A 13,508-nucleotide genomic window follows, 5' to 3' on the forward strand; every position below is an offset into this window, starting at 1 on the left:
TCTTGGATCTGGCATTGCTGTGGCTGTGGCATAGGCCTGTAGCTGCCCTTCTGATTTAACCCCTACCCTGGGAACTTCTATATGCTACAGGTGCAGCCATAAAAAGAAAAAGAAAAAAAATTTAGGAGTTCCCGTTGTGGTTCAGTGGTAATGAACCTGATAGTAGTCATGAGAATACAGATGTGATCCCTGGCTTCGCTCAGTGGGTTAAAATGAGCTGTGGTGTAGGCTGCAGATGCAGCTTGGCTCCAGTGTTGCTGTGGCAGTAGTGTAGGCTGGCAGATGTAGCTCCGATTTGTCCCCATATGGGATCCTCCATATGCTGTGGGTGTGGCCCTAAAAAGAAAAAATAAATAAAAATTAAAAATAATATTCAAGTTAAATTAATTTTCTCCTTGAGGCAAGACATTGTATCATACTGGATAGTTATAGAGCAAATTCTGTTTTTATAATAATATTAGTGAAATTTGGTTTGTGGAAGTGATAAAAGTTGAATTTACTGTCCACCTCTTACACTAGAGAGATAATTAATAGAGGAGGAGCAAACCCCTAGATTAACAAAATGATGGTTTATATGAAAATCAATATCTATATTTAAGGAAAATTATACCTGCTAGAAAAGTAAAGTTGGTACAACAGATGGAGGATGTTTCTCATGTAGTGTATGTAGCTTGTTAAATTCATTATAATAGATTTCTCATATCTGCATGTGAGACATGTTTTTAAAAATGAGGGAGCTTATGCAGTGGAAATGAATCCAACTAGGGACCATGAGGTTGCAGGTTCGATCCCTGGCCTCGCTCAGTGGGTTAAGGATCCGACATTGCCTTGAGCTGTGGTGTAGACTGCAGACAAGGCTTGGATCTAGCGTTGCTGTGGCTGTGGCGTAGGTTGGCAACAACCGCTCCAATTCATCCCCTAGCCTGGGAACCTCCATATGCTGTGGGTGTAGCCCTAAAAGGACAAAAAACAAAGGAGCTTGGAGTTCTCTAGTGGTGCAGCAGGTTAAGGATCCAGCATTGTCATTGCAGTGGCTTAGGTTGCTGTTATGGCATGGGTTCAATCCATGTGCAGTGGGTGCTACCAAAAAAAAAAAAGGGGGGAGGGAACAAGCTTAGTTATTGTGTAAAACCAGATTGAATGGTAGATTCTGGCCTTAGATCACTTTTTTAACAGAGTTCATGGGGGAAGTTATATAATATAAAATTGGATCCTTATGCGTTCCCTTGTGGCGCAGCAGGTAAAAAATCGTGGAGCATCTGGTTTGCTACTGTGATTCAGTTTCGACCCCTGGCCCAGGAATTTTCCAAAAGGATCCTCAGAGCAAAGCATGAGGTTGTTGCCAAATGTATCTTGATTATTAAAATTTAAAAATTAGATGATTTGTTTTATTGCGAAATGGCATTTTATTCATCTTCGGTGAATTAAAACCTTATTTAATTCAAGATTAAACCTGACAAAGAATGGTTCATACTTGTTTTCCAGCTTAGGTAAGCACAGGCATGTGCAATTCTGACAGTGACAGGAACAGGATTTACATTTTCTCTGCCCTTCATTGTTAAAATTACATCATTCTTCGAGTTCCCGTTGTGGCACAGTGGTTAACGAATCCGACTAGGAACCATGAGGTTGCAGGTTTGATCCCTGGCCTTGCTCAGTGGGTTAAGGATCTGGCATTGCCTCGAGCTGTGGTATAGGTTGCAGATGCGGCTCGGATCCCACATTGCCAGCTACAGCTCTGATTAGACCCCCTAGCCTGGGAACCTCTTTATGCCGTGGAAGGCAGCCCTAGAAAAGGCAAAAAGACCAAAAAAAAAAAAAAAAAAATTATATCATTCTTGATGCATGTTTTTAAATTTTGTATAACTTGCGTTTTTAATCACACTACTTAAAAATAGTTCAAATGTATGTAAAATTCAGGATGTGTTCTTATAATTTTAGTATTTTAAAGAAGTAATCATAGGTTATTCTTAAATTCTCTATGGAAGAAAGGTTACCATGTCTTGGAGAACTGTGTGTTTGGAAAAACAGTATATTTTGTGAACCACTTTTGGTCTAATTGTCAGATTGTTTTACCTTGCCACAGAAGAATATGTAATTTTAAATATATGAGATTGTCAAGTGGAGACCTATTTTAAAGCAAATCCATGGGCAAAGGAAATAGAGTTGTTTTTTTTTTTTGTTTTTTTTTTTGTCTTTTTGCTATTTCTTGGGCTGCTCCCGCGGCATACGGAGGTTCCCAGGCTAGGGGTCGAATCGGAGCTGCAGCCACCAGCCTACGCCAGAGCCACAGCAACGCTGGATCCGAGCCACATCTGCAACCTACACCACAGCTCACAGCAACGCCGGATTGTCAACCCACTGAGCAAGGGCAGGAACTGAACCTGCAACCTCATGGTTCCTAGTCGGATTTGTTAACTACTGCGCCACGACGGGAACTCCAGAATTTTTTTAAGTTAAGGAGTAGTTGTATAACCAGATTGAGTGAGCTCTAGTTTTTAGCTTTATGTTATGATTAAGATGCTATTAACACTGTTAATGTAATAACTGCTTATTTTCTTTAAAATGAATTTACCTTCAGATATTTGGCATTCGTTCTTTGTTGATCTTCTCAGTTGTTTCATCAAGGTTTTTTTTTTTTTTTTTGGTTTTTAGGGCTGCACCCACAGCATATGGAAATTCCCAGGCTAGGGGTTCAACTGGAGCTGCAGCTGCTGGCCTGCGCCACATCCATAGCAATGCCAGATCCCCAACTCACTGAGCAAGGCCAGGGATCGAACCCCCATCCTCATGGATTCTAGTCAGATTTGTTTCTGCTGCTCCACAATGAGAACTCCCAGTTAAATTTAGGTATTTAATTTTTATATTTTAAAGGATAGTATGTGTTATAACAAACTGTTTGGAGTATGTGTAATATGTATTAAGATGTGTAACGTATTAGACAAAAATATTGTGTAATTAAATATGTTTTTCCTATTGACATGTTAATGTTACTGTTTTTAGAATCTTCAGCTAGATGAGGAAACGCAATATCAAACTGCTGTTGAAGAATCTTTTCAAGTAAACATCTGAAGGCTGTAGACATCTCTGCATCTTTGTACCTGCAAGTGCCATCTTTAAGGAGAAAACTACATGAAGTCACCATTTCAGTAACTTGATGTGTATATTAATAAAAGTAATCCAGTCTATTGTTTTAGATTTTCAATTGAAAAATAAAGGTGGGCCATCTAAAAACTTCATCCTCTTGATAAGTTAGGACATTCTCTTTAAAGGCATTAAAAGGATTATATTTCATTAATATAATGGTGAAAGGGAATCCCTGTTGTACTTTATCTTCTTTATAGTACATATTCTTGATTTTTTTCCTTATGTTGCTTTTGAAATTTGGTGCAACTCCTCCCACTGACAATATTGTACACAGGTAACTCAGTAGCAAATTCTGAAAAATGTGATTGATATAAACCTAACAAATCTGAGCCAGTTTTCTGAGTTGCAGAATGGAGACTTGAAGTGCTAAATGAAACAATCCAAAGGAAACTTTTTAATACAGATTCTAGCCGAAGAATTCAACTATAATAAAATTGTATTTATATAATGTTTAGTATTTTTGAAGACTAGTGAGATTTCTTTAATAATTTTAACTCTTTAAAAAGTAAAAGCTCATTGTATGGATATTTCCTTTTTGCTATTAGAAGGAGATATTAAGAGAAAAACTTATTTCTTTGTCATACAGTTGGTAATTTCAATTCTTGTTTGTTTGGCTGACTAATTTGTAAGCCTAAAGTGTAGTAAGCTGAATTACAGCTCTTTGGCCTCAGAATTTTCAATAGCCAGAATTCCTGGTTATCTGAGAAGACTCTTTTATTAGATACTTTCCGTTGGTGACATTACATTCAACATATATATTTAAATGAGAGTTTTGACTTCATCTCATTCTAGAAATTCATTCAAAGCTAAAGATTATATGTATATATTCATACACTCTTGTATGTGTATATACACACACACATATGCATGCAGTTTGTCAGGTTATATGCAGAAATTCTATTAAATTTTTTTAAATGGACAAGCAATATGGGGTTGATGTATTTATCTGATTTGTTTAAAATTTTGTATATCACCAAATTTTTAAAGTAAGTCAAATACTGGGTCATCCAGTTGGCTACTATTACACCTTAAAAATTGAGTTTACACAATTACCTGTTTATATGGTGCTCATTTGTTATCTTAAAGATAATATGTGACTGTAGTAGTGATATTGATTCTACCAGCACTCTGTTTCACTACTTTTTAGTCAAAACTGGGTTTGTTCGTAGTATTCATTAATGCGAATCATAAAATAATTTGTACTAGAAGGCCCAAATCACAGAATAAAAGATGAAGAGTGGATTAGCTGACATTCCAAACTAATATACATTGTTTATGCTTTCTTTAAAATAACTGAAAGAACATAAAATCTCAGAAGTAGTTTGCTGCTAATATATACATATATTGTATAAAAAGGTATATTTTGGTTTTGTTAAAACCCTTGTTGACTTTTCTACAGTGAACATTTTTTTAACTTGATTTAATAAAAATGTTAATTTTGGAAGTGGAGTTTTGTAAAAAACCTTTTTCACTCAAACAGTAGTGACTTTATTTATGGGTAATAATAACAGTCACCAAAAAAGCCATACATCCTAACATATGCCTTGGTTCTGTCATTCGAAAGAGTGATGTTTACTATGTGCTAAAACATTTCTCTGCAGTTACATGAATGTAATTGTAAGAATAGCTGTTTAATGAACTCTTTAAAAAAAAGAGACTTTTGACCATAGGCTTTTGCAGTTTAAAGCAATAACTTCAGTACTTTCTTTCAAAATTGAGTACTTTCAGTATGTCAAGCCATTCTGAGATTTGAGAACTTTAAAGAAAAATTGATGAAATTATGTTTTGAAGTTTATGGATTGGTTAAATATCGTTTATAGTCTTGTATGTCTTTCATATAACTTTTTCCACAAGGAAAATACTGACTTTATCTGCTGTTACCTGGGAGCTCCTCAATATGGAAATGTTTGTTTAAAACCTCCCATCCTTTTGTCAGTAGATTAGGAATAGGGATTGACTTTACAGACACATTTTAAATTCATGAGAAAGTCTTTGTTTTAAAGATGCATATGGCTGAGTCAGGATAAAGAAGGAAAACTATTGATACTCTACCCTAATTTCACAATACTACTTATAGGAAAGCTATTACCCTCAACAAATTACAGTTTATGTTGTTAAACAAAGTCTTATTTGAGATGTATTGCTTTATTTTTCAATTAAATGTGGTTTTCTCCTACTTGTGTGTCTAATTAAAATTTTGTCTAGAGGCAAACATGGTAACATTTAACTCTCATAATTCATCCTGGAAGACATGTAGGAGATAACCCATTATTTTGCACTTTGAAAAGTGGATAGGCGAAAGCACCACATGCTGATAAACCTCTTTTATCTTTATTTCAAATGTTAATCAACTTATAAAGCATTTTGTCAAGTGTTCACACAGCAGGATTTTCAAGCCCTGCTAACAACCAGGCAGAAAGCTAGTTAACTGGTTAATAGACTCTTTTTTATTGGCCATGCCCACAGCATGTGGAAGTTCCTCAGCCAGGGATCAAACCCATGCCACATCAGCAGCCTGTGCTGCTGCAGTGACAAGCCAGATCTTTAGCTTGATATGCCACAAGGGAACTGAACAGACATTTTAAAAGGGAAAAGTTACCCATAAATAGCTATCAGAGTTATAAGAATATGTATGTCAAATACAAATGTCATATAACTTGTGTGCCTAAAAAGTATTAATTACAGTCTTCAGTGAATCATAACTTTATTGGAACCCCTTAGGGCTGTTACTCAGAGGATAAACCCTTTGTGGAGGTGGTGACATTTGTAGAAAAGGTGTGAGACAGGATACATGTAAATATGTGTAGAGTAGAACTTAAAATAGAAATATGAATAAAGTACTCATTCTGTGATATCACGTAGTATGCAATACAGTTTTCGAATTATGCAGTACAATTCTGAGTAAGGTGGGAAATAGAAATGAGTTATATCAAGAGATTAAAAGAGGATAAAGGGACCTCTAGAAAATGTGTTACTTCCGGCCCACCGCATATTAAGTGCCCAGTCCTGGTCCTAAGAGATGGGAGAGTCACTGCGCTGTCTCTCACCCCTGGAGTAAGGAAGATAAATGTGTGTATTTTATTATGTACTTGATTGGCAAACTTGCATTAATTAAACGATACCATAAAATTTTGTATGTTGTAGGAATTCTTAAGAACATGGTGAGGGGCATACCATTGCAGAATATAAGAGTGGGCAGGAGAGTGAAAATGAAGGAGACATAAATGAGTTAGAATCATTCTATGGAGGTTTTGCAGAGGAAGAAAATGTATAAGGTGTGAGGGAGGAAATTGCCTACCTGTTATTTAAGGTTAATTTATGTATGGTATGAGGTATGGTGCTTGCATGTAGATAACCACAGAATATCCATTTATTTCTATCTTCTTAATTTCTTTAATCATGTCTTAGTTTTCACTGTGTAGGTCTTTTACCTCCTTGGATAAACACTTTTTTTGTCTTTTTAGGGCCGCATCTGTGGCATATGCAAGTTCACGGGCTTGGGGTCAAAATGGAGCTGCAGCTGCTGGCCCACACCACAGCCACAGCACAGTCAGATCTAAGCGGCATCTGTGACCTACACCACAGCTCATGGCAACGCCGGATCCTTAACCTACTGAGCGAGGCCAGGGATTGAACCCGAGTCCTCATGAATAGTAGTTGGGTAGTCCTCATGGATAGTAGTACCACTGAGCCACTATGGGAACTCCACCACATTTTTTTTTAACACCACATATTTCTATGTATTTTGTATAGGAAAATTTTGTATTCTGAAACTTTACTGAATTTATTTCTAACAGTTTTTTGGTGGAGTCTTTAGGATTTTCTGTATATAGTATCATGTCATCTGCAAACAGTGACAGTTTCACTTCTTCCCTTATAATTTGAATGCCTTTTCCTTTTCTTGCTTAATTGCTGTGCTGGAACTTCCATTTCTATGTTGAATACAGGTGGCAAGAGTAGGCATCCTTGTCTTGTTACTGATCTTAGAGAAAAGCTTTCATCTTTTCACTGTTGAATATGATGTTAACTGTGGGTTTGTCATAAATAACTTTTATTATGTTGAGGTACGTCCCCTCTGTACCCACTTTGTTGGGTTTTTATCATTAATAGATGTTGAATTTTTTTTTCTGCGTTGAGATGATTATTTGATTTGATTTTTTATCTTTCAAAAATGTGGTACCTGCTGCAGATGGAAGTTCCCAGGCTAGGGGTCAAATCTGAGCTACAGCTGCTGGCCTATACCACAGCCACAGCAGTGTGGCATCTGAGCTATATCTGTGACCCACACCACAGCTCATGGCAACACCATGTGTGCTAGTCGGTGGCTTTTTAAATTTTTTTGGTACTTCAAAAAAGGTGCTTTAAGGATTCTGCAGAAAAGCAAGTATTTTATATGTTAGCATTATGTTTTGATTTGAAAACATAATACTTTTTACATGGGAACATTGTTATGTTAATATTCAAATGCTTTTTTTCTTTTTTCACTTTTGGCTGCACCCCACAGCATGCGGAAGTTCCCTCTTGAGCTACAGCAACAACCTGAGCCGCAGTGGTGACAAAACCAGATTCTTAATTCCTGTACCACAAGGGAACCCTTTTAAAGTAGCTTACTTTATTAAGTCCCTTCTTGGTAAAGACTTCCTGAAGATTTCCAAGTTAGTTCACTTGGGATGGGCATTTGAGTGAACCTGCTGCCTACCAATCTTGTGTGCATTTGTATCATTAGTTTTGAATTTTGTATTTTTCAATGTTATTTTCTTATCTGGTTCCTCATTTAAAATATTTTTTTATTTTTGTGTCTTTTTTGTTTTTAGGGCCACACCTTTGGCGTATGGAATTTCTCAGGCTAGGGGTCAAATAGGAGCTGTAACTGATGGCCTACGCCACAGCCACACCAGATCCAAGCCAAGTCTGCAAACTACACCACAGCTCATGGCAACACCGTAAACTTAACCCACTGAGTGAGGCCAGGGATCGAACCTGTGTCCTTACAGATACTAGTCAGATTCGTTTCCACTGAGCCACAATGGGAACTCCCCCCAATTTTTATTTTTAATGTCAGTTACATCCCATTTGTGAATATTTATATGTATGTGTGTATATATATGTGTGTGTGTCTTGTATTACTTGGAGTATGATTTAGTATAAATCTTTGGTCCACGTAGATATATTTTACTAATCACTCATTAATTTACTTTTTTTTGGTGTTCACGCCAAAGGACAAGGTATTCACCCTCTCCCTTCCCCAAATACTAAATAAATTAGTGACAATTTAGTTTAAAGGAAAACTTGATTGACATTTTTGTGCTCAATATTTCTTTCTCCTAGATCTATTTTCTCTTTAGTCAATGACCTTGCTTTTGTTTATAGCACAGTTACCAAGGATTCACCTTGGACCTTGAATTAATGCTTCAGAAAAATCTTTCTCCTGATCCCTTTAGGTCTTTTGAAGAAGCCAATCCAGTGTGAATGAAATAAACTGGAAGCCTAAACTTTTTTGATAAAGGTTAAATTATGTATTTTCTATGTCTTTCTGAGAGTAGTTGGGTGCCCAGGAAGGAATTTTGTCAAACTGGGGAGGAGACGTTTGAAGGCAGTGTTAGTCATTGAACCGTGTAGTTCATAGTGTTTCTGTTTTATAGAGGCTCAAGGAGAATTTGGATGAGTTGTTCATGATCACAATAGCCAGAAGCAGAAGGTGAACATAGTGTTTTGCTCAACTGTAGAACCATGAGTTTCTCCTCAAAATCTACCAGTTCCCTGTATTCTTTTGCTCATGGCCCCTTCATATGCCTATTGAATTTGAGCTATTCAAAATTTCAGGCATGGGTAGAATAAATTGTTTCAAGTTAAAAAGGGGACAGGGAGTTCCGTTATGGCTCAGCTGTAATGAACCTAAGATCCATGGGGATTCGGGTTCGATTCCTGGCCTTGTTCAGTGGGTTAAGGATCTGGTGTTGCCATGAGCTGTGGTGTAGGTAACAAATGCGGCTCAGGTCTTGCATTGCTATGGCTGTGGTGTAGGCCAGCAGATGTAACTCCGATTTGACCTCTAGTATGGGATACTGCAGGTGCGGCCCTAAAAAGAAAAAAGAAAAAAGAAAAAGTGTTTGGGGAGGATGGGGAGGGTGTTCTCAGTTATGGAAGTTATATAGCTGCCCAATAGAGATATTTGGAAAACAAGCATCTAAGATCGTACCCATAAACATGTCATCTAAGGTAATTACAATTTTAATGTATGTCAGAATGTTTTATGCATTTATAAGTATAGCTTTATGTAGTTTTCATCAAGATAAGTGTGTTTCATAATCTTAGTTTTTGTATAACTCTATTGGACATTTTCCAAGATTCTGTATTTTTTCTTTATCAACCACACCTGCAGCATGTGGAAATTCCCAGACCTGTGCCACAATTGTTAAAACACTGGATCCTTAATCCACTTCGATGGGCCAGGGATTGAACCCACATCTCAGCAACCACCCAAGCCACTGCAGAGACAATGCTGGATCCTTAAGTGCTGCACCACAGTGGGAATTCCTTTATGTTCTTGTCATGTTACCTGCAGAGTGCATGTGATGCTTTAATTTGGGAGGCTCTCAGCAAACAGTTGTCATTGTCATGGGGTTGTCACTTTCATCCCTATCGTCCTGGGGTGCAGTTTATCTGGACCTAGAGATATAAGTTCATCTGAGGCAGCTATTTAATTTTATTCATGTTATCTTGAGTTTCAGTCTCTCCTATGCTTATGCCACTCTTTCTAGTTAAATACTGTTTTTCTTAGTAGAAAAAATGGAAGTCAGGGTTATATCCCTAGAACCTAATGCTAAGAAATCTCTTACTTTCTTGACAGCTTTCTCACAACTAGTTAGTACTTGTTTTGTTGTGTTGAAATACTTGTTTTTCTAGGCATATGTGGCACTTGACTCTTCTGGTTCTTTGATTCCTCTCCTTTGCTGGTCTTCTTTGACCAGGCATTTAAATGTTAAGAGTTCTTCAGGGGAGTCCTGTCTTGGCACAGCTGAAACGAATCCGACTAGGAACCGTGAGGTCTCGGGTTCGATCCCTGGCCTCGCTCAGTGGGTTAAGGATCTGGCATTGCTGTGAGCTGTGGTGTAGGTCAAAACGCGGCTTGAATCTGGCATTGTTGTGGCTCTGGTGAAGCCAGCAGCTACAGCTCTGATTAGACCCCTAGCCCGGGAACCTTCATATGCTGCAGCGTGCAGCCCTAAAAAGACCAAAAAAAAAAAAAAAAAAAAGTTCTTCAGGGCTCAGTCCTACTTTTCCTCTTGCTCACTGTATTCTTTATCCCTGATCAAGGATTCTCATCCCTAATTGTACATCAGTGACCATATTCATACAGGTTTCAAGTACCATCTTCATGTTAACCAATCTCAGGTTTTCATCTGCATGTCTCCTATATATCCCATAGGACCTATATATCCAACTGTTTACTCAGAACTTGTCTCCCAAACATTTCAAACTCGTGATAGCTAAGACCACACTTTACCTTCTCCTCATACTTAGTTCTTTGTGTTACAAAACTTAGAATCATTGTTGCTTCCAGCACTTGTTTAGGCTAAAAAAGCATGGAAGCTGTCCTTGGCACTTCCTTTTTCCTTACCTGACATATCCAATTCATTATCAAATCCTGTTTATTTTATTTACTGAATATCTCTTTAAATCTCTTTACATTTCTTCCTATTCACTGTCTTACTGCTACCCAAAGATATCACCCTGTTTGTGGAATGCTGTCAGTCTTCCTGAATCTGCTTTTGTTCAAGTATATATCCTTGAATTTCTCATCATTTTTCTGGTTAACATATCCAGTAACTTCCATTGTTCTCACACACACACACACGTACATACATACATACACAAAACAAAGCAATTTTTAACTTGGCCTACGAATCTACATGGTTTGCTTCTTACTTAACCTTCCAGGTTAAGGTTAACCACTTAACCACTGCACCAGGTCCAATCGGAGCTGTACCGCCAGCCTATGCTACAGCCACAGCAACGCAGGATCCGAGCAGAGTCTTTGACCTACACCACAGCTCATGGCAACGCTGGATCCTTAACCCACTCAGCGAGGCCAGGGATCAAACCCACAACTTCATGGTTCCTAGTCGGATTCGTTGAACACTGAGCCACGATGGGAACTCCACCTTTTCCTTTTTAAAGTCTCTGACTTGGGGATCATATTACCTTCCTTTGAACTTTCAATCAGTTGAAATCTGGTTATTTTCCTTCCATTAATTCATTTCTTTTCCAAAGAGAAATTTTGCTTTAAACACTTTGTTTCCATGAGTTCCCTCATGGCCTAGGAGTTAAGAATTTGATGTTGTCACTGCTGCAGCTCAGTTTAGATCCATGGCTTTGGCAAATTCCACATGCTGTGGGCAGGGCCAAAAAAAGAATTTCTTTCCAATCTATTAAGACACTCAATTAGGAATTCTTTTTTAAATTTTTTTATATAATTTTTATTTTTTTTCATTATAGCTGGTTTACAGTGTTCTGTCAATTTTCTGATGTACAACATGGTGACCCAGTTACACATACATGTATAGATTCTTTTTTCTCACATTATCATGCTCTATCTTAAGTGACTAGATATAGTTCCCAGTGCTACACAGTAGGATCTCATTGCTTATCCATTCCAAAAAAATACAGAACGCTTCACAAATTTGCATGCCATTCTTGCGCAGGGGCCATGCTAATCTTCTTGTATCGTTCCAATTTTAGTATATGTGTTACCGAAACGAGCATGATTATTTTTAATATTTTAGTGGAGTTAGGAATCTAGGGCACATGATTTACTACCATATTTTCTATGTAATATGGAGACCCTTAATATTAAGAATATCCAACTTTGGAGTTACCATCGTGGCGCAGTGGTTAACGAATCTGACTAGGAACCATGAGGTTGCGGGTTTGATCCCTGCCCTTGCTCAGTGGGTTATCGATCCGGTGTTTCCGTGAGCTGTGGTGTAGGTCGCAGATGTGCGGCTCGGATCCAGCGTTGCTGTGGCTCTGGCGTAGGCTGGCAGCTACAGCTCTGATTAGACCCCTAGCCTGGGAACCTCCTTATGCTGCAGGAGTGGCCCAAGAAATGGCAAAAGGACAAAAAAATAAAGTAAGAATATCCAACTTTATTGTTATTATCAGATGCCAATTTATCTGTTTTGATTTTGTCTGATATACATTTTTCCCCCTTTTTAAATATTTTTTTAATTTATTTTTTCCCACTGTACAGGAAGGGGATCAAGTTATCCTTACATGTATACATTTTTTCCCCCACCCTTTGCTCTGTTGCAATATGAGTATCTAGACATAGTTCTCAGTGCTTCTCAGCAGAATCTCCTTGTAAATCTATTCTAAGTTGTGTCTGATAACCCCAAGCTCCCAATCCCTCCCACTCCTTCCATCTCCCATCAGGCAGCCACAAGTCTGTTTTCCAAGTCCATGATTTTCTTTTCTGAGGAGATGTTCATTTGTGCTGGATATTAGATTCCAGTTATAAGTGATACATATGGTATTTGTCTTTGTCTTTCTGACTCATTTCACTCAGTATGAGATTCTCTAGTTCCATCCATGTTGCCGCAAATGGCATTATGGCATTCTTTTTTATGGCTGAGTAGTATTCCATTGTGTATATATACCAAATCTTCCTAATCCAATCATCTGTTGATGGACATTGGGTTGTTTCCATGTCCTGGCTATTGTGAATAGTGCTGCAATGAACATGCGGGTGCATGTGTCTCTTTTAAGTAGAGTTTTGTCTGGAAATATGCCCAAGAGTGGGATTGCGGGGTCATATGGAAGTTCTGTGTATAGATTTCTAAGGTATTTCGGAATTCTTTTCAATTGTATTCTAATAATCTGATAACCTGCTTTAGGAGATTTTTATTACCAACAATATGAAATATTTTCACTGTTTTCTAATATTGAATCTCTAAATCTGTTTGTATCTTTTGCTTCTGTAATAAAATTGCCAGTTTTGCTTCTTTGGTTAAACCTTTAGCAGAGATTTGAACATAGGAAGATTTACCTTATCAACTTTCTTCCACCGTAAAAATGGAGACAGTCATCTTTTTTATAGGAAAAAATGATTCATAAGTAGAGATACTTGATAAACTTAGAACTTGAGTGTTATTTTTGAAAACTATATGTACTGTTCTTTTGATATATAGCAGTTTCTTCAGACATGGATAGAACAAATTCCTTAGCCTGGAAATCAATACAGTTTTCCACTAGTCTCCATTTTACACTCTACAACCTAATTTTAGTCAATTGTTTGAAATTCTTTCCACATACTCTGCACTTATTCTCGTGTCTTTTCTTTTTAGTGCCTCTGCTTTGAA

General features: G+C 37.5%; 1 protein-coding gene across 4 annotated transcripts in view; it reads left to right on the forward strand.

Annotated features, from left to right (window-relative positions):
* Positions 1 to 5,323, forward strand: part of RNF138 (ring finger protein 138) — a 48,734-nt gene extending 43,411 nt beyond the window's left edge. For all 4 annotated transcript variants that reach the window (XM_005665330.3, XM_013999275.2, XM_005665331.3 and 1 more), the window contains one exon: positions 3,004 to 5,323. In XM_005665330.3, coding sequence (XP_005665387.1) covers positions 3,004 to 3,072 — 69 coding nt within the window. In that variant the 3' untranslated portion in view covers positions 3,073 to 5,323. The remainder of the gene's footprint in view (positions 1 to 3,003) is intronic.

The sequence above is a fragment of the Sus scrofa genome, chromosome 6, assembly GCF_000003025.6.
Source record: "Sus scrofa isolate TJ Tabasco breed Duroc chromosome 6, Sscrofa11.1, whole genome shotgun sequence".
NCBI classification, from domain to species: domain Eukaryota; kingdom Metazoa; phylum Chordata; class Mammalia; order Artiodactyla; family Suidae; genus Sus; species Sus scrofa.